This window comes from Paramisgurnus dabryanus, chromosome 5 (genome assembly GCF_030506205.2).
Source record: "Paramisgurnus dabryanus chromosome 5, PD_genome_1.1, whole genome shotgun sequence".
In the NCBI taxonomy this organism is placed as follows: domain Eukaryota; kingdom Metazoa; phylum Chordata; class Actinopteri; order Cypriniformes; family Cobitidae; genus Paramisgurnus; species Paramisgurnus dabryanus.
The window spans coordinates 8,001,601-8,023,551 of NC_133341.1; the positions used below are offsets into that span (position 1 = coordinate 8,001,601).

Here is a 21,951-nt window from a genome sequence, read left to right on the forward strand (position 1 = left end):
TACGCGATTCCAGCGAATCACATGTCGATGCTCGAAATGGTACATTTATGCTCGATACTCTTAATTCTCGCCGCAGGATGTCTATTCACATTGCATTGACATAACATGTTAATCCCCCACGCTTGATGCTTCTTCTACGTCTGGTGTGAACGCACCATAAGACCTTCATTATTGTCTGTAATGTTTTTGTATTCATTTAGAACTCTTTACCTCTCATCTCTGCAATGTCCCCACACCTGTTCCTGGTTAAATCTGTGTTCGACTTCATGCGGGGCCGTGTAGACCCATTGGTAGATTAACTGAGTGCATGGAGACAAAACGATTGACGGGTCGAAAAACGCTTGGACAATGTGTTTTTTTTTTGTCACGGGTGCCCCGCGCCACACCTGCAAAATGCCACCCTAGGCTGCTACCCATGTCTCCCATGCCTTTACCTGACATAGCACTGGTGGGCTCACAATCTACTTGTCTTCTTGCGCTGTCTTAAAAGCTGTTTGCAGTTAGTACCAAATACGGCTGTACCCTCAGCACAGTGCAACAGTGGAAACAGGCCTCTCTCAAACAGTGTTGCGCTGCGTTCCACACGTTGTTTGCATCATTCACTAGTATCGGGGTATATAAAAAATTCATATCATAACAAAAAAAGACTGGTGTTCAGTGTGAACCAGTTTACCGCCCAGCACTAGTGTCCACACTTCATTTATTTTTGTTAGACATCTATTCAATTTTGCCCCAATTTTGCCTTGTTTTAACCTAGACGTCTGGGGTGTGTTTGGATGGCTATTGGATGTCTTTTCAACCCAAAATGCTTGCTGGGTAACCTTGGTGTATTTTTTTAGGTGACCATTTTTTTGCCTTACATTTTTGTCTGGCTTACTTTTTTATTTAACTTAGAACCCAACTAACTTTCTAAAGCAAACCCAAAACCTGCCTTTATGTGATGATTTTAGTCTATTGTGTATCTAAATGGTAGGCATTTTCTTTCTACAAAGACCAGATTTTTTATAAGTCTGTTAATGATATAGTGCTGATTAGAAAATTCTAAAAAGTAAATATATATATATATATATTTGGTGATGAGATCAGTTGGAAAAGTTGTAGCAAAGTTCAAACAGTCAGCAGAAATATAGTACCTGTCTTCAAGTTTTAGCACAAAGGCTTCTTTAATGTGAACATCGTGTGGATATGTTTTTCAAAACTCTTAATTGTTTAATAAGAACAATGCCATTTGGTCTTTTAGTTTCCCATAGTGAATAAAAACTCATTAAAAAGTATTACTTTTGCTAATAGAGTTTGGGATAGATAAGAATAAAAAAATGTCATGTTTTAAGTTATAATTTTTTTTGCCAATGACATTTATGGCAACAAATCAGAAAGTTCCTTTGCGTTTTTGCATACAGATTTGTCAACATGTGACACGCATGCAGAGATTAAGGGAAATTATTGAAATTGCTCTATTATGCATGCCACACTGGTGGTTGGCAATGTCGCACAATGTCTGAACCATAATGTGCATGAGCTAAAGTGCAGGATACACAAAGACTATAATGGTGTTGTTTACAAAATTTACTGTTGCAAATGTTTGCCCACAAAACAATTAGCAAACGCATACATTTTTCAATTTAGTTAAAAACAGTCCCCAAGACTTTTCAAAAGTTGATTTTCATCAGGCGAAAATCCCCCATTCAGTATATGCATGAACCCCGGCCTTATCTAGTGAGCTATATACCAATGTGGAGTCTGGATTCTTCAAAAGATGCAGACTTCTAAGGTGACGACTTGTACTTCAGAGTCTTTAAAGGTTGAACGGAAATAATAAGGTCTAGCCCAGTGAAATTTCAGTTTGTGTCTTTCAGATTTGGGGTTATGCTTCTTCAAACATAGCAGCAGACTTTTTCAAAACTCCATCCTATAGCTGTTTTGCTTGGGTCTCAACATTAAATTACAGTATGTCTGTTTTTTGGGCTATTTGTCGGCATTTGCACCAAATTGAACACTGATTGTTTCTGTAATACATATATGAACTCATGCCCTCTTATAGATCTTGGTGCTGATATTTCGAAAGATTAAACTGACTGCCTTGCAATTTCATCAAGCAACTTTTGACAGTATGCAACCCGATGCAGGCGCTCTAATGTTTTAAACATCAGTGTGGTATTGATAGGCTATGAGTTATGGTCCTTCTGGGGGTTCTCATGATGTTGACTTGCTTGCAAATGCAGGAGATTAGAAGCTACTCGAGTACATTGCTCAAATATGTCCATTGCCTCAATGTAGTTTTAAAAGGGATATCAGCATTTGATGGCCATACAAGGCTTTCCAAGATGTTCTTTCTTCTTTTTTTATGGATAGATGAGCATAGATGGAATTAAAGCATTTTTTTTGTATATCTTGCCACTCAGTCTTTTAAAAATCACAGTTTGCTGGTACTGTAAATGTGTAATGTAAATTTGGAGGTCATGCCCCTTCTAAGTGCTGATTGTATTTCTTTTTGTATCCACATAAAGTGGTAGCTACCATCTACAGCTAAAATTACAGATAGCAAAACCGCATGGGTCAGATGGACACACCGTGTGGAGCTTGCATGTTCTCCCTGTGTCAGCATGGGTTTACTTCAGGTACTTCGGTTTCCCCCCAGAGTCCAAAAACATGCAGGTTAGGTTAATTGGAGATGTCAAATTGTCCCTAGTATTTATAAAACAAATAGTTGGTAATGCAGTGATGCTCAACAGAGCTGCAGTGTACGAAAACCACAAGAAGTGCTTGTCCTTGCTCATTTACAAGTGATGTTGATGTTGTCTTTCTCCACTGTAATTGCTCACACCATCCTGGTGTCTTGAGTTAACACATTCAATACTGTCTAGGGAGGGCATAGTGTTTAAATTCAGCAAAGTATTAAAGTAGATAAACAAAAAAAAGCACCTCTTCTGCAGCAGTTTGCTTATGGTTACCAAATCTTAATACACCTTTAGTTGCTTGTTTTTCGTCTGTCAAAAAATAGCTCTAATAGTTCCCTCTATAATTAAACCTCACTATAATAGAGGCATCATCAGACTGCTGCCATGATTATTGTTAAAGGTGCACTGTGTAACTTTTAGAAGGATCTCTTGACAACAATGCAATATAATATACATAAATATATTATCAGTGGTGTATATAGACCTTACATAATGAACTGTATTGTTTTCATTACCTTAGAATGAGAACAGTAGCCCTAAATGGACAAACTGTTATAAAAAGTGTGTTTTGTCCCTACTTTGTCTCAGACAACGACATATTGGTCCTGTGGCAACTACGGTGGCTTCTCATTGGGTTTCGAAATTGCATGTCACAATCTCATTGTTAGATGCTGATTTTAAAAATGACTCATGTATTTTGTTCACACACAGAGTGAAACACAAAATTTAGGAGATTCACTTTGCATTGAGATGTGGTTGTCAATCACAAGACTTTGCAGCCTGGATGTGCCTAGAATGTCGTTTAATTGACATCCTGTCTTGAGAACATTACTCTCATTTTATAGCTTTCCTTGACCTTTATCATAGTCATCTTTTAATTTCTGCTTTGTTCTTGGATAATTTAACTCTTTGACTGATAGTAGCAAGTCAGTGAAATGCCAGCACAGTTTCTCTCTTTCTTTCCCTTCGCTTACTCTCTTTGTGTTGACAATGTGCCAGGGGAGGCAATACAGTTAACATTATATCATTTATCCCTCAAGCTACCCTATGGTGACCTCATCAAGAGATGCTGATACTTACAATAATTTTTTTATGCCTGTCTTTCATTCTCTTTGTTCATTTGGTACTTAAAGCACTATAGACAGAGACGTAACTGCTTAAGCTGAAGGCCATGCTATGAACTGCAGATGTCTGTTTTAATCACATACAGTATGTTTATTTAAACATCACAGGTTTTGAATGCGTCCATGCTATTTGCTCATTTACGCTTGTCTATTTTTCAGGACCGTGCCATCCAAATCCCTGTCACAATGGAGGCTCCTGTGAAATCAGTGAAACATACAGGGGGGACACATTTATTGGATATGTCTGCAAGTGCCCACCAGGCTTCAATGGAATCCACTGCCAACACAGTAAGTTCACACTGTGATTTTTTATTGCTCTGGTCTTTCCTGTTAAACCGGGTGACCCAAATCTCTGACAAGTGGAAGCAATAGTTTCAGGTATAAAAAAAACGAGTGGCAAAATGTTTGCATTTATAGATATTTACAGAATATGCACATAATGCAAATGTTACATGTAATATAAGTATGGTTTATAAGTAAACAACCAGCAATAACCAGCAGTCAAGTAATAAGGATGTTTTATCAGGTGTAATATTTAGCAATTTGGGAGATGTTAAAAGTAAAATAAAATTTAAGGAGCTAAATGTAGAAAACATGGATATGATACAGTTAGACATTTAGTGCCATATTAAAATAACATCATTTTGCACAATTTGTGTCTGTATTTATAGTGAAGCATTGCTACACTTCAACAAAATGTTTAGCTGTGATTACAGAGACAGATGTTTTAGCATGATGTATTTTCATTTGTTTTTATTTTCATCCTTGCGGGAAACATATGGTCAGATGTAGTCTTTTGCCACTCCAACGGAGAAATGAATAGGCAAATCAACATGCTCTTGCACATTAAATGTGTGTTTGATTATGTGTGGTTACAAGCAAGAATATATACCAATGCTGGAATGGGATTTGAATATAAGCTCCTTAATTATTTCAGTAACTCCAAACTGTTGTTGGTATGTTAAAGCTGGTACTGGTTAAAACCAGAGTTTGGGTACCTTGTGCTGGTATTTACAATATGCCCTAAACAGATCTAATTAAAGCTGATAAAAAACATGGCTACAGAGGTTTATGTTGTGATTAATATTAAACAGGCTCATGTGTTAAATGGCAGTTCTGCATAGCTTACCTGATTTGGCTTCACAGTCAGATTTGGTAAACAGTCAGGCCAATGGTCAAGGTGCTTTTGCAATCAATGTGTAATTAATTTACTGCTCCATCAGATTCATAAGTGTAAATTTGTAAAAGCTCATATTGCAACTGTCACACTAAAACAATGAGAAGGTCAAAAGAAGTGCAAACTGTATGTTGTTAACAGCATTGCCACCCAAAGGAATAATAGCTTTTCACTGCTGTCTGCTTAGTAAAAGCTGAATAAATGACATACATTATTTTGTAAAATTTTTGTTGTCCATTTGCTTTTTGAGGTCTTTTTCCATGTCCTCTATTTAAATTGAGTTTTAGAAAGCATGTTTCATGGACATGCTGTAGAAATATTAAGTAGGTTTAGAATAAAAAAGGAAAAAAAGAAAAATATATATTTTCTACAGTCACTTAACATGTTTATAAACAGAAACTGGGCTACATAAGTAAAAATATTAATGGAGAATAGTAGTAAAATACAGTTTTATCAGCTTAAGTTCTGACAAACATACTTTAGATAACTACTCTTAATTTAAGTTGACTAAAGGGCGATTTATAGTCGTGCGTAGGTCCTACGGCATAGGTTCCGCGTCGGTTTTCATTTATACTTCTGCGTCGTCGTTCGCGTCGACGTGCAAACACACCCGCAGACCGCTGGTAGGCAGTAACCACGCGTGTGACCACAGTAGCAGCAGAAGAAGTCACAGAAGAAGAAGCTAAGCAAGTTAACCCACAAACGAAGAAGAAACAGCAACTTGTTGTGTATAATTTGAGAAGACCAGCAATGATGGAAGTAAATAAACAGCGACTTTTGATGCAGTTTGAGTTAAATCACTCCTCAACTTGGCTCATCTTTGTTTTTACCTTCACAAACGGAAATACCTATGACGCAGTTTTTTTTACCTGACGGGAGGGGTTCTGGTGGACCAATCACAGCGCTTGCGGTCCGCGTAGATCTGACGCGCTGTTAAACATTTTATGAGGTGTGCGTCAGGCTACGCACAGGCTACGGATAGCCTACGGCGTAGCTACGGCGTAGGACCTACGCACGACTATAAATCGCCCTTAAGGGGCTAATCACACCAAACGCGATTTAAACACTTGAAAACGCAAGGCTTGTCTTATTAACATTCAGATTAACAGAAACTTTAAAAAGAGGATGCTTACTCTGACCTTGATCGAGGGTAAGAGGTGCACAAACATGAAGGAGACAGTGAGTAAGTGCAGTCCAGTTCTTCCAAACAACTGTAAACTTCTGTCACCACAACCAAAGGCCCGCCTCTCCCCTCATTCGATTGGACAATGGAAAGACGCAAATGATGTCGAGCGCTTTTCCGCTCTTAGTGCTCCTTCAAAAGCGCGTGCTGCATCCAGTGCCAAAAATGCAAGGCCTTGTTTTATGCAACCCCACACATTATTGTTTTTTTTTTTTTTAAAGCATAATCGGCGTAAGATTGTGCATGAACACACTCAGTGTGTTAGCAGTTGCTGGTGACTTTATTTCCTATAATGTTTCAAACATCAGAAAAGTTCATCTCTGTTTTTCACACGATATTCCCTTGACGAATGCCAACTTCAAAACCAGTATATCTTAACAAAGCCAGCCTTGAAATATTCTGAATAAATTCTTTGACATCATCCTTTTGTCATTACCTTCAATTTAGGTCTATGGATCTGTCAGTACATTTGTTAAATCTAAAAAAATAAAGCTCTGTAATGGGTTCTACTCACTGAAATTGATTGGTACAGTATCTAAAGACATTAGGTAACCAAAATCCAGTGTCTGGGTAATTCCTGCAATTAAATGATAAAAGGAGCACGATAATAGCACCCGGAGAATGACAGCTTAGCTGTCTTTGTTGCAGCCGTGTGCAGGCTTTGTAATTGCTGACAAGCTTAATAGGACTGATAAAATTGAGTTAGTGGGATTTTATCAGCAATAATAAACCCTGTGCTGAATGCTGGTCTTTTGTTACAAATAAAAATGACTTTGGAATCGGTGTGGAAATGGGAAAGCACTGCCAGGGATGCATGAAGCATAAAAGGAAATCTATATTACGCAGGTTAATTGGCAAAGAGACAAACCACAGAACGGCTGCAAAATACAATACATTTTGGCACTGTGTTTTGTTGGAGTTGTTGTCCTGCATTGTTCTCAAGGTATTGGCTAATTAATTGCATTTGGAATGGGTTTTACAATTACAGTGTAATTAAACAATTTTGAGTTCCAGGTATTCCTCTTTTGGTTTCGGAATTTAGCATAGTTTATTCTCATAACAAATAATAGTGCGGCTTAGAATTGACAGCTGTGGGTTCTTGTTTATTATATATTGCATCCTATCAATAAATACTGTTATTGTATCTGTGAGACAAAAGCTGCAAACTTCTACCTGAATTAAAAAGTGCCACCTTTTCAAATAATCTTCACTGTAATTGTGAAGAACAACTTGTTTATTTGAGTTACTATCACTTTGCAATAATAAAATGTATACCTGCACAAACCTGCCAGGGTGTTTAGGTCTTAAAGGATTTTGTCATAACAACCGGTTTGATGTACAATGTGTTACACTGCCATTTGCCACACAAGTTAATAATTAAATGTATTATTATTTAGAATTTTTTTAATATATTTATAACAAATTCAAACCTGAAACGAGATAAGCGATAGATTTCTGGTCATGATGACTCGCAGCACCTAGATAAGCGAGTAGGTGTGTTATCAGTTTAAGTTGTCATTTATGATAACAGACCTGTTATGTTATGAATGTTATGACTGACCAATCAGCATCAAGTATTCTACATAGCTGTATCCCCTAATTAACAAGGAACTGGAATGAAAATCTTATATTTTAATTTCTATATCCACAAACACTTAACAGAGGAACTTGAATTCTGCTCAAAGTCCATACATAATAAAAAAACGTGTGCTTTTACATAACGTAAACGTTTGCAATTGATAGATGTTAAATCAGTACAGTATGTACCTTTAATTAGTCGGCATAAATGTAGCAACTGTACTGCATGCTGTTATCAGAAGTTTTACAATTAAAATGATTCGAAGGAACATTTAAATATTGTGCTATTTCCTGCAATCGTTTGCACCATGGTTTGTTAAATCTACTAATAGTAAGTAATACATTTCATTTTTTTCCTCGAGTGTCACAGGTCTTTGCAGCCTAATTACGAATGCTTTGTTAAATCCTTGGCGCAGTTTTCTTTTTCCTCAGGTTGCTTAATAAACTGTGGATATCACAAACATTTTCACAACTGTGGGCATTATCTTTAACACAGCTTCTGCTGTGGCATCTGTGGTATAAAACAATATTTGGATGTTGTTAGATGGCTATTATGTGTGACCCTAGACCACAAAACCAGAAATTGAAATAAATACATATTTGCAAGCTGAATAAATAAGATTTCAAATAAGCCATTTATGTATGATTTGTTAGGATAGTACAATATTTGACCGGGATCTGGAATCAGAGGGTGCAAAAATAATCAAAATATTGAGAAATTTGCATTTAAAGTTGTCAAAGTCATTAACAACTGCATTCACTTACAAGAATAAAAGTTTATATATAATTAAATTATTGAAAAAAAATCACATTTAAAGTTGTCAAAGTCATTATATATATATATATATTACTTAAACCAGGACTCAAACCATCTTGCTGTGAAACAACAGTACAATCATCTGCAATGACTACATACTATTATGGCTCTGCAATTAATCGTTTTTGATTTTCAATTTTAATTCAGTCAATTACAAAAACAAGTTAATCGAGGTTAAACAATTATTGTGCAATTAAAATATTAATTGCGTGCTGCTGGTCTGGCCCTAGACACCATGCAGCTCAGGTACTGTGAATATGTTAAAGTCTCCCTGTAGCCAATAATTTTATCACTTAAAACTCACCTTTGAGCAATGTAATAGCATGTAAAAATGTTACCTGTGACAGTAATTTCTATATGTTTTAAAGTGACACTGTAACTCCCCCACATTGTAAAAAAAAGCACAATTGACTGTAAACAGTATAAATACTGTTGTTGAAAAAAACCCGCTCCGACCCGATCATACAACTTACAAAGTGTGGTTGTAGCCGCTAGGAGGCTAATCAGGTAGCAGCAGCAGCAGCAGCAGTGGAATTTGTCCAGTTAAGAGTTCTTCCAACACTAAAAAAATTGAGAGATATAATTTTATGGTCGAAAAGCTACATGTTGCTTTAAAACTGCTTGAATGTAATTCCCTCATTTAGTATGCAGATCTATGAAATGTGTCTTTGCCTCTAAGCTCACAGCTCAGACCATAGATATGAATATGCTAGTTAGGCCCGCCTCCATCTTTCGTATGTGTAAAAACATTTTAATTTTGGTAGTTGCAGATTCTTGAACAGTAGTGCCGTTTTTATTCCTCAAGTATAACACTTAGTGAAACTTTTACTTTGTTGGTGTCCTTGCCCGATTCTCTGAACTCTAGGATGATGAGGCCCAAGGGTGGTTAGCTCTTTTGCCATCATCGTTATTAATGGTGAATTCCAGCTTGAATCACTGCTGTGTTGTCATTACTGAAATGATGGGCTGCCATGCTCCCACTGTGTCAATGGGCAGATTGGCAGGCCAGCCGGGGATGGAGAGAGAATGGCCAATTATTATAATGGCATGTCATGACAAGCTATTGTCAGGCAGAGAAGCATGTGGATATTGTCAGGGTGGAAAAGGAAGAGAGAAAATCAAGTGCTTTTGATTTTATTATTGTATTGGTTACGTTGGCATCAAGCCCCAATCATGTCCTGGATTACAGTGATTACAGGTAGGTGTGACTTGCAAAATGCTTCATTGTTCAGGCAGTCATTGAAAGCTTACACAGATGAGAATGATCAGTGCTTTCTTCAGCCTCATTTAGAGTTGATGGGGAAGAGCTTTGATTTGACAATGGATTTATCAGCCATTGCAAGGTGTTAGTAAAGAGACAGGCTTTTGCTGAAAAGATAGCTCATGCTAAACACTCAACAAATGTATTAATATTCTGCAAACATGACGCCACATGCATAAAATTTGCACTGAATTCCTAATAACAGATTGCAACATTTTTAGCAAATTAGAACACATCAAGTCATATGCAGTTATCAGAATTAATTAAACTGAATCACAGGATCATAATCAGTTGGATGTGACATTTTTAATTAAAAATTTAAATATAATTTCTCTGAGAATGTACTTATTACCAATATATTGAGCTATCTGTTTACATCTTGCTAAACCCCTGATGAAGTCCAGGCATCAGGAAAAATATGTTTATATTCATGTTAGGGGTAATAAATGTGTTATGCATGTGACAAAAAACACTAGTTTTTGGGAGACAACACACCTTGTAAGAATTCTGTGCATTAAAATGCACAAACCAGAAGCATTTAGAGCCAAAACATGGATAAGGTACAGCTCTTCAAAGAGCAAATAATATTTGCCTTATTTTAATTTTCTTGTGCACAATCATAAGAACGTGACGGTTATGGATGTAACCCTGGTTCCCTGAAGGTAGGGAACGGAGACATCATGTCAATGACGACGAATTGGAAGCTTGCTAGAGAGACCAATCTGCTTTGAGTGTAAATAAAAAGAGTCAATGAACATTGGCATGCAGTAATTGCAGGTAACACTTTATTTCGATAGTCCACTTTAGACATTTTACTAACTATGAGTAACTTTGCAACTACTTATTAACTACCAATCTTTAGAGAATTAGTAGAATGTCTGCTTAATATCTACTAACACTTTATTGTGATGATATCTCAACAGACATTCAACTGTCTATAAGTATCTTTGCACGTGCATGTCAACTTATTCCACTAACCCAAACCTCTTCCCTAACCCCAACCCTTACAGTCTACTAATACACTCATGACAGTTTGTTGACGTATAGCTGCAAAATATTGAAAGTTAGTTGACATGTAGTTGCAAAGTTATTTATAGTTAGTAGAATGTCTAAAGTGGACTATCAAAATAAAGTGTAACCATTGGATATGTTGGCCACGCCCTGCCCGCCCGAGTATTAATACAATGTATTTCGTTTTTCGCTGAGGAGCCGTGCATAAGAGACCCGGCCACCTTAGCAGTGGTACAGTGGCCAGGGGAATGGGACATGGCATCTCCGTTCCCTACCTTCAGGTAATGATTGTTACATCCGTAACCGAGACGTTCCCTTTTAGTCAGTCACTTCGACATCAAATCGTTGAATGAAGAATTGGGAATCTCTACGAAAGCACCACGATTGTTGCCCCTTCCAGTGCCCCGCATAAGCCTCCTGGGCTCTTGCAATAGAGTAGCCAGGACAGGGCCTTAGTGACACTTGTATAACACTCGGAAGCGTACCCGTTTCCTAAGGGAAATGAACTCGGGAAAATCACTGACCGAAAAAGCATACAGGTTCCCTACCCTCTTTATCGAAGCCAGGATCAAATTTTTAATTGACAGAAACTTGAGCTGCACTGCAAAGGCTTGAAGGGGGCTTCCTGGAGTGCTTTCAGAACCAGGGACAAGTCCCAAGCAGATATAGGGGGAGGACGAGGTGGATTTTATCTCCTCGCCCCCCTGAGGAACCTGAGGACCCGGTCATGCATACCTACCAACTAAACTGCTATGGGATCGTAGACTGTGCTTGTGCTGTAGTGATAGTGTGCACTACCTGCTGGGATAGGCCACTAATGACCTCCACAAACCATCCAGGGACCACACATGGAGTTACAGAGGTCTGGACGCATGAACCATATAATCCCGCATCTCTGCGAAAGGAGGTCCCACCTCAGATGAATGCACCAGGGAGGTACCATCGTGAGAAGCACTAGTTCCGGAAACCAGGTTCGGTTGGGCAAGTAGGGTGCTACCAGCAACACCTGCTCCCCGTCCTCCCTGACTTATATGACGCTGGGGGAAACATATATTTGAGCTGAGGCAACTGGGAGAAATGCATATTTGAGCATGACCTGTGGCCAGCTGTGTGCCAGTGCGTCCGTGCCGAGTGTTACCTCAGAGGCAGACAGATGTATACTCCACATGGTGGGTGCCATGCTGCCACATCCATCTCGGGACTCACTTCTCATACTGTATGGAGCAGCCTTAGCTGTGTTAGAGCCGCTGCAACTGCCATATGCCCCAGGAGCCTCTGAAATAACTTCAGTGTGACCGACGTCCTGTGTTTGAATAAATTTAAGCAGTCCATACTGTTGACATGAAGATGAAGAGAGACAAGGAAAAAAACATGTACTGATATGCTTGCCACAGATGGTACATAAAAGATACGTGGTTATGTTATCTAGCCCAACCGTGTCTGTTGGCGAAAATAGGAGGATGAGGATGGTTCAGCTCTGCACTGCCATCACTCTGCATGCCCTCTTTTTACATTGGTATTCAGGAAACTGCTGTGAGAAATTTGGGTACTGTTGTCCTTTCAGCCAGCAGTGGAACAAAAAAAAGATTCTCCAACTTGCCCATTCACTCAGGCATGGACGGGCTCGACGCTTTGCCAGCGCCCGGTTCCACAATGCTGCTTTGCAGGCAAGTAGACTGAGGTACTGTGGTGTCTTTACCGTGTCACCAAAGAAGCTTGCGCACAGAAACCTTGCATTGGTATTTAAGCCCCTTAATATTGACCTCTGAAACATCAGTACGGTTAAAAACTTTTGGTAAAAACTTTTTTTTATGGTTGATATTTGCATGCATGGAATTGCTGAGTTCCATTTAATTACCGTGCTGTTATCATTCACAAACATGTTCTACTACTGTCAACTGCTGCATTAACTACTGTGACACTCTCACCCATCAAACTTCACACTGTCATTATCTAAAATATACAGTATTTTGTACAAACAGTCCTCAACTGAAGGTTCAACAAATTCCATATATGTGAAGATTTATTTACTGGGATAAATCTGCTGGTCTGGCCACGGACATTGCCAAGAGTAGTGATGACAGAATGATAAAGTAAAATGCATGAAAGATAAGAAAATAAAGCAAGGTTAAAAAGCTTTTTTCAAAAAGGGACATCTTGAGTAGGCTAGATCATGTTTTGGCTCCAACTCAAAAGATGCCAGCGCTCTTACATCTAAGCCAAGAGTCTTATGGCTGATTTAATTTGTACTTTGATCAATAAGCAATCTTTGGCCTCTTTCAAAATATTCCAGCTGTTACCATGATTAATTTGGATTCAGGGAACATGTGCAAGGTTTTTTGGTCCTGACCTGCATTTGATTAAATATTGACAGGTGGTTGTGTGGTTGTCTCGCTCGAACACCTGACGGGTTTAATAGAAATGTGATGTCTGTAGGGACTATGCTGAATAAGAGAGTTGTGCTGAATATGTTTTTAGGCAGTTTACCTGTCAGCTACACTCTCCGCAAAAATGGGACAAGTACGTACAAAAGTTGTCACTATGGCGGTTTCCAAAAGTACACTTTCGTACCTCAAAAGGCCATATTTGTACCCTACCCATTCTCATGATGTGCATATAAATAGCACACTGTGTGAAAAGTTGTGTAATACATACGCCAAACTCCAACTTTGCATGCATATAATACCCCAGTCCTTCCCGTTCACTTAATGACACATCTTTTCATTTCGATTTATGTATTGGTTTCTCTGGTTTACAAATAGAAAAAAAATGTTGTTTTGTCGGCACAATTCTGAAAGCTGCAGTTGTTTGGGATTTGGGTTAGGATGTCATTTAATATATAGGTTTCTCAATGTGTTTGTCTATTTTTGAACCATGATTGCTTGGAGTTGGGGTTAGAATTGGTTTGGGTTAGGATGTAATTTTATGTACAGTAACATTATGTCATTTTGTTCTAACCCCAACCCCAGACGACAATGGTAAAAAAAATAGAGAAACCAATATATAAAATGACATGAAATGATACTGAAATAACTGCCCTGAGGTGTTACAAATATGGCCGACGAATGCTGTGACTCCCTTTCAAAAGGACTTTGAAATAGTAATTGAACATAGTAACGTATGTGTGTAAAATCTCAGAAACTCATAAGGCATCTTAGATAAACATATGACTTATTTCTGTACAACCTAGATTTGTGAAAATCAGATGAGGGGCTAGACAGGATAGGATCTATTCGTAACACCTTAATATGAATAGACACAGACAGAGTCATACAGGCAATAATAATCAGGAGTAAACATATACGGCAAGGATAATCTAGAATCATAAACGTAACACAGGCACAGGTCAGGGCAGACGGCAAGAATACACAGATAGATATTACCAGGCTTGGGTCAGGGCAAATACAGGCAGGAATAAACTGTAGGCAGTCCAAGCAAACATGTTCAGGATAACAAAAACGCTCAGTATGCAGGTGGGGCAAAACATAGTTGTGTTCAGGTTCATGCCGTGCTGCGCAGACCGATTTGGCAAGGTTTCCTGCTTGAAGTCGAGGGAGAAGTTGAAGACAGAGCCGTCAAGTCAGACACCTGCTGCTTGCCATAGTGAAGTGTGCGCCATGTTTTCTTTTTTTAATCGTGGATGAATTGAATTAGATTTTGTAAATTAGAATTTGTCAAAAAAAAAATATATATATATAAAAAGTGTTTCTGGTTGCAACTTTTTAATATTTCACACATTAATATTTTAATTGCTGCTTATACTGTATGCCCGAAAGTGACAGGAAACATAAACCTAGATTATCAACATAACAATAGAGTTTGGTCTTTCGCTTCTTTAATTTTTGTTTTATTACATGACACAATATAACAGGTCACAATGGTTCAATATTTTACCATGTTTTTAACTTACATAAATTAATACATACCTTTTTTCAATGCGTGCACTTTTAATCTTTGTACAGCGCTTTGTGAATGTGTTAGCTTTTAGCCTAGCCCCATTAATTCTTATGGCTGCAAACAAAAGTTTTATTTTGTGCCACCATACTTACTCGTGTAACTACTCATGTAACAATCTTTGAATAGGGAAAACATGGAAGGGTTTGGTGGCTTATAAATTCATCCCTGTTTGGAGCCATAGGAATGAATGGGGCTAGGCTAAATGCTAACACATTCATGAGGCGCTGTACAAAGATTAAAAGTGCACGCATTTGAAAAAGATACGCAATGTATTAATTTGTCTAAATTGAGGTAAGAACATAGTAAAATATTGAAAAATTGTGATGTTTGCCTTTAAAAGAGGCATTGGGGACAAAATGGATGGCAGTGTTGTAGACCACATCTAACCTTTTCAAATGAGAGATAGAGGCAGTTCTATAAATGACATCTCCAAATTCTAATATTGGTAGGACAGTCATTTTTACTAACGTATGTTTGGCAGCATAAGTGAAAGAAGCCAATTCTAGATTTAATTCTGCTTTGAAGCTCATTAATGTGGAACTTAAAAGAAAGTGAATTATCTTACCAGATACTTGATATTTGAAAAGTCGAATTAAATATGGAACGCATGTGATCGTTGTCATCAGTGAGGCGACCAGTCATGAAGAGCTACATGCAGCCGCTACTTTGATACCATACGTCACAGTCACATGACTTCAGCGCCAACTCATCGACATGCTCTGCTCCAATTCAGCCATCAATCTGTCTGTGCAGTGCCGCATGAAGTCGAACACACCTACTACTTGTTACTGGGTGAAAAGTCCATGTGGCTAATATTGTGATGACTGGAGGTGTAAATCAGGAAGCAAATGCAGGATTAAATGAACACGGTTTATTTAAACAGATGTCACTGATGTCATGTTTGTTTCCAGTGTTCTAGTCATTGTTCTTACCTGCCCGTGTTGTTCCTCGTGTTTCATTTCATGTTATTTATATTAAATGTTACCCTTTCGTCTGAACCCTGCGTTTGTGTCCTTACTCGTGTTCCCGAACGTGACAAATATAGGCAGGTGTGATGGGTAACAGGTGATAGTGCAATCAGATAGACACTAAGGCATGTGGGTAATGGAGTGACCAACCTTTCCCTGCTGAAAAAACCAGCATCAAACCAGCATGGACCAGCATGGGAATTATGCTGGTCTATGCTGGTTTAGCTGGTGAACACAGCATACCAGCACCAAAACACAACATATGCTGGTATGACCAGCATGGGATGCTGGTGCTAATGCTGGTTTAGCTGGTGCTAATGCTGGTTTGTTGCTGGTTTAGCTGGTGCTAATGCTGGTGCTGATGCTGGTTTGATGCTGGTTTAGCTGGTGTTCACTAGCAAACCAGCACCAAAACACAACATATGCTAGTCTTGCTGGTATGCTGTTTTTTTCAGCAGGGTTGGTGGCCGTGAGCCGAGATTGTGACATTATCCTTTCGTTTTTAAACCATGAAACCATTGCAGTTCTTAATAAAGTTAGCAGCAACTTATTACTTGCTCATCAAAGACAATTTTTACCTTCTCTTGGCAAGTGTTTATTGTTGACCTAGAAATGTATGAAACCACATGGTTTTGCTGAAGCCCAGCTACATAAATGTGGTAGTGCTGGAATGTTTACTTGGATTCAGATTTTGATACTGATTCTGACTGAGAACTGAAAGAGTCACTCTGATGCCACAGTGTGCAGTGCAGATATGCAGACAGTGTCGGTAAGGGTTTGTCCTCGCACAACTCTCAGTCCCCAGTCTCTACCTCATCATCCGCTCCGAGCCCAACACAAACTGCTCCCTCTGCTCTGCTAATAAATAGGATCATGGCTGCAGGCACCACTCTGAGGGACAATGTGTGAGATACAGTAGAGAGAAGACAGTAAATAAGTGTGTGTGTGTGTGTGTGTGTGTGTGTGTGTGTGTATGTCTGTCTGACTTTGTCACTGTATGTAACTGTTCTGTGGCATTTCAGAAAACCCAACAGTTACTATTCTCTGACTTTCCTGACATGAGCTTTGAAATTGTTTGTGAATGCTGAAGGGTTGTTATATGCTAACTTAATATGCAAAGACAACCAATATCAGGTTGGTTCTGCTGCAGGAAGCTTTGTAGCACTCATCCAACGTTTGTACCATAGACCGTAAAAAAAAGATGGATGACGCGACGTCGCCTCCCACCATTGTAATGAATTGAAGCCAAAAATGTCCGACCACGGTCGCCGCCATGTTACGTAAAAACGTCAGTTTGGAGCCAAGGCATGCGCAGAAGGAATCGTCCGTGGAGCCAGAGGCGGAGCCGCGGTATCCAACTTTCGCCCAAACGCTCGCGCGACCAATTCAACCACGCCAATCATAACGACACACCCCGTTTCTATGGCATAAAATTACAAGCTAAAATGAAACTTACCACAATAATGAACACTTGAACATATATCAGCGTGATAACAACTACTTGAAAGGACCAAAACGATCTTTCGGAAACTCTTATTGGGAGTGTAAATATTTTTTTTATTTAGAGCGGAGTCCCATTCGTTTGAATGGAGAGGGTGGGGTTTATGACTTGTACTGTAGCCAGCCACCAGGGGGCGATCAAAGAGCCAGAGGCTTCACTTTTCAAGGCTTATGAGGCACACCCGGTTTGTACATTTCTACAGTCATCTGATTCTTAAATACTACTGTATAAATAGTAGATACTTTTCTCTTTAAAAAATTACATTCTACCTTCTAGAAAATAAATAAATAAATAAACAAATAGCCCACTAAAGGTAGACTACTAAATGAAAGTAGCACATGAATGTTAGTTGTTATGCCTGAGGTCTGTTTTTTATTTATTTAGAGGAGGTAGGTTTGGATTAAAATTCTTTTTGATGTACGTTCCATTCATAGCGAAACACTTTTCCTTAGTGCCATTGTTGAAAGGCTTGTTAATGTACTGTCGTTTGTGACCTTCACATAATTTTCTTCCACCTAAGGTTCAAGTGTTTTGAAAAACCCTCGACTGGATCTCTTGTTTGTTCTTGTGTTTCGTTAAGATGTTTAACACAGATGCGTTTTGTGATGAAAGGTCTTACATGTCAAACAGATCATGTCCTAACCCCATTGACCACGGCACGCAACACATTTTGCTGAAGAAGCACCACACAGATCAAGATAATGCTAGGTATCTATTTTAAATTGATAGTTTGTAGATTATGCTGTGTGTGCGAATGTAGTACTTATATGTCATGCCTGATTCCAAAAATAAATGTTCTTCTCATTATAACACATTTTAAACTATCCTGTCTGGGTGGCCTTCCCGAAATTCAAATGATTTGGTATAACGTGGAACCAACTCATCAGATTACAATCCCGTTCTTTTACCCTTAGCCCACACACAAACACCCACATCCCACACACCACCTAAACACATCACAACACTGGATGACCAAAAAGATGCAGATGTAATAAACCCTTGCCAGAAGATACGAAAATGAACTGAAAACAATGCATACCAAACCATGTCTAACTGCTAGTCTTGTTCTTTATCTACTGTGATTATCCTGTCTGCAGTATTTAAGTTTATATATAATGTTTTAGTACAGAGGATCTTAAACATCGATATGGCTAGGAACTATACTTTCATTTTGGCATAATAATCAATGACTTTGCTGCTGTAACATGGCTGCAGCAGGCGCAATGATATTACGCAGCATCTGAAAATAGTCCCCTGCTATTGAAAGTAACCAAGGGGAGTATTTTCGGGCAGTGCGTAACATCACTAAGCCTGCTGCAGCCACAGCAGCAAAGTCCTTGATTATTTTGCCAGAATAAGAGTTTTTTTGTGACAGTTGGGATTAGGGACTGGGGTAGATGAAGGGAATAGAATATACAGTTTGTACAGTATAAGCATGTGCGTGTGTGTGTGCGTATGTGTGTGTGTGTTTGCGCGGGTGCATGCCTGTGTGTTTTCATTTGAAGGATAGAGTTTGGAGCATCAGATCATTTAACTTATTCAATTCTTTATTAAAACATTTCTTGTTTTACAACTACATTACATGATAAATGTTGTTTTCTTTTCTGTGTTGCTCTATTTTTTAGAACATTTGGTGGGACATATCTAAATGTTTTAAATTATGTTACTTATTCACTGTAGCTTATAGTTAACTACAATTAACTATATTAAAATTATTAACTATATATATATAATTAACTACTAAAGTTGGTTGCATAGGGTTTTGGTAACATGGCATACTCATTAAAAAAGTATTTGATTGATAAGAATCTGTGTAGTGCAATATGAGTCATCAATATTTGTGGTCCAACAGTCAGTGACTAGCTACACAATCTTAATTTTGATTTAATGGGGAACGATGTCAAAAGACAGATGTTTTGCAATGTTATTTATCAAACCAGATTTTTCAACGTGAATGCACAATCCAGTGCTTTGCAGATGTCTCGGTGACATTTAGCATTTCGCCTAATCACCAACAGAAATGTAACCAGGAGTACACACATTTAATGAAATATATCTAAGCATGAAAATATAATGAGAGCCTTACTAATGAAAGTCTGTTCAATTGGACAAAGTGTAGCTTGAAGCTAACTCTTAATAGGGTTGCTGTGAATGATCAGCAATACTTTGTGTCTCTGCCCTCAAGCTCAGCCAATGAATTATTTAAAATAACCTTCAGCTAAACTAAGTGGCAATGCAAGAAGAAAGAGAATTTCAAGGGGTTTGTTCTTCAGGCACTTTGTTGAGATTGGATTTAGCAAATAAGTGAAAGGCAGGCTGAGCTGTGTGGATGCATGAAGACATTGTTTTTGTTTTTTTGCTGGAGTTGCTTGTTAATAAAAGATAATCTCTTGAGTAAAAAAAACAATCAGCTGCCTTTATATTATATTTTATTTTATTTATATATTTTTTTCAATTAGATATAGGGAATATATATGTATATTGCAGTTAGGTTAACTGGTCCTTATTTTTAGTAGCTACTCAGATTACATGTATTTTAAATATAAAAATGTCATTGTGTGCATTGCGTATAATATTTTAAGTTTGAATTATGGTTCATTTATAACCAAACTGCTTCTTTATTTTTTGGTATTTAAATGTGCTGTATAATGTAAAACTGTATTTACCTAAGTATAGATCAGTGTTTCTCAAACGTTTTCTGCAGTTCCGCACTTTGGAGATAGGGAAGGGTTTCGAGCCCCACCTGTCCCCAATCGCCTCAAAAAAAAAATGGCAATCAACTACACTGTAGGCTTAATCAACTTAGGTTAATGAACTAGTTTAACTTTTGAAATCTATTTAATCAGGTCATGTTTTAAAACATAACAGCATTAAACCCTTTTATGAGAAAATAATAAAAATTTAATAATAAAATGAGAAAAAAATACATGCAAATGTATTATCACTTTGCATGAAATAAGACTTTGTTCAAAAGTAAATAATAATAATGCAACTGTGTTTGCATTTTGACTGACAAAAGTCATCACACTTTCTTTTTGGCTGTCTTTTTGGTTGTTAGGTCCACTGATTTTCTGCTGGTGCCGAATCTCCAGTTTTCTTTTCATTTTGTATCACAAACTTTTCCATTGTTAACTTTGTTTTTTTTCCCCATTGTTAACGCTACCGCCTATACTGCCTCTCCACATTAAAGTTTTTGTTCCGCTTCAATTAACATTCTGACCTTAATTCACTCTGCTATGGTTCTGCGTGACATTTTCTTCACAGTTGATGTTGTTTTAAGTTAGGCTTATATTTAAATGTGTCGTTTTTGAGTGCATGGTCAATAAATAAAGGAATTAATAGAGACGGCTGTGACGGTAGAAGTATTTTACCACCGTGGTGGTTATAGAATGTTTGTGTGTGTGTGTGTGGGCGGGCGCGCACGTGTGCATGCTCATGTGCACGCACGCATTGATGCATAATACATATATATGTGCATGCTGTAGCACTTCTATCTGTAAAACAACACTCAGTTCAAGTGGAAGATCTTTTGGGGGTTATAATGTTTCCAGTGAAAACGCGTTCTTATGGTGTACTGATAGCGCAGATTTATACTTTTTCGCAACCTTGAGTGACCAAAAGAAAATCTCGGTATGTTCCCATTCCCGACCAGTTGGGCACACTCCACACTTTGAGAAACGCTGGTATAGATAAATTATACGAGTTCAGTACATAGTTATGACCAGTGCTTGAAGTGCACTTCTCTATATTAATTCTCTATTTTAATCTTTAGTGTACCTGCACTTTTTTTTTCGTTCCGGCATGTCTCATGTGTTGCCGGTACTGTGCCTCTCTGAATCAAAGCCTCAGTGAATAGGTGCTTAATAGTAATGACATCACACAGGGTGGGGGCACTAAGTGAATTATCTGATTTATCTAATATCTCAACAAATCACGTGAATAATAACCGTCTATAGGAAGTTGTTTTCCTAATTTAAAGGGGACTAAGCATGTGTGAGTCATAACTTCACCAGAATAAAGTAAACACTGTCCTTGAGCAAACTTGGCCCTGCGGTTCTAATAGGCAGTCTGGTATAGCAGCAGCACAAGCAACATTGCTGCTATTATTACCTCAGACGGTGATGTCAACAATAATGTGACCATGAGTGGTCTGCGGACCCTAATACCTTCATGAGCCTCTTTCATGAGGTAAACATCTTTTAAACTTATACAATTTACACAGCAAAATCACCAGTGTTAAATCTAAATTACTAGTGTGTACCCATATATACACCAGGAGTGTACATTTAACACTGGTGATTTTGCTGTGTAGAACAAAACGTATTTTTTTGACATTGATAATATTTCAGTGTAATAGATAATGACTTAAATCATTTACTATTAAATAAAATAAATGTATCCCCAAACTGCTAAGTAATCTTCTACCTCTGGTGCACACATCCACACACACACGTTGTACTAGAAATATATAAGGTGCACAAGAGAGAAATAACAGAAATAAACTACTGTAAAAGTTTACAAGAAGTTGCGTTTAGTCCACAAAAAAAACATTTGTTTATGTTGTTGCTGCTGCTGAACGAATCTACTGTATGTTTAGACTAAAGTTCTACTATTGACATTACAGATTTCCAGGTCTATAATAAAAAAAAAAAACATATACAGTAACACGCATAAACTTTCCACTCATCCATTTCTA

The 21,951-nt window shown here is 38.0% G+C and overlaps 1 protein-coding gene across 3 annotated transcripts in view; it reads left to right on the forward strand.

Annotated features, from left to right (window-relative positions):
• Positions 1-21,951, forward strand: part of edil3a (EGF-like repeats and discoidin I-like domains 3a) — a 237,402-nt gene that overhangs the window by 83,479 nt on the left and 131,972 nt on the right. For all 3 annotated transcript variants that reach the window (XM_065266725.2, XM_065266726.2, XM_065266724.2), the window contains one exon: positions 3,962-4,090. In XM_065266725.2, coding sequence (XP_065122797.2) covers positions 3,962-4,090 — 129 coding nt within the window. The remainder of the gene's footprint in view (positions 1-3,961; positions 4,091-21,951) is intronic.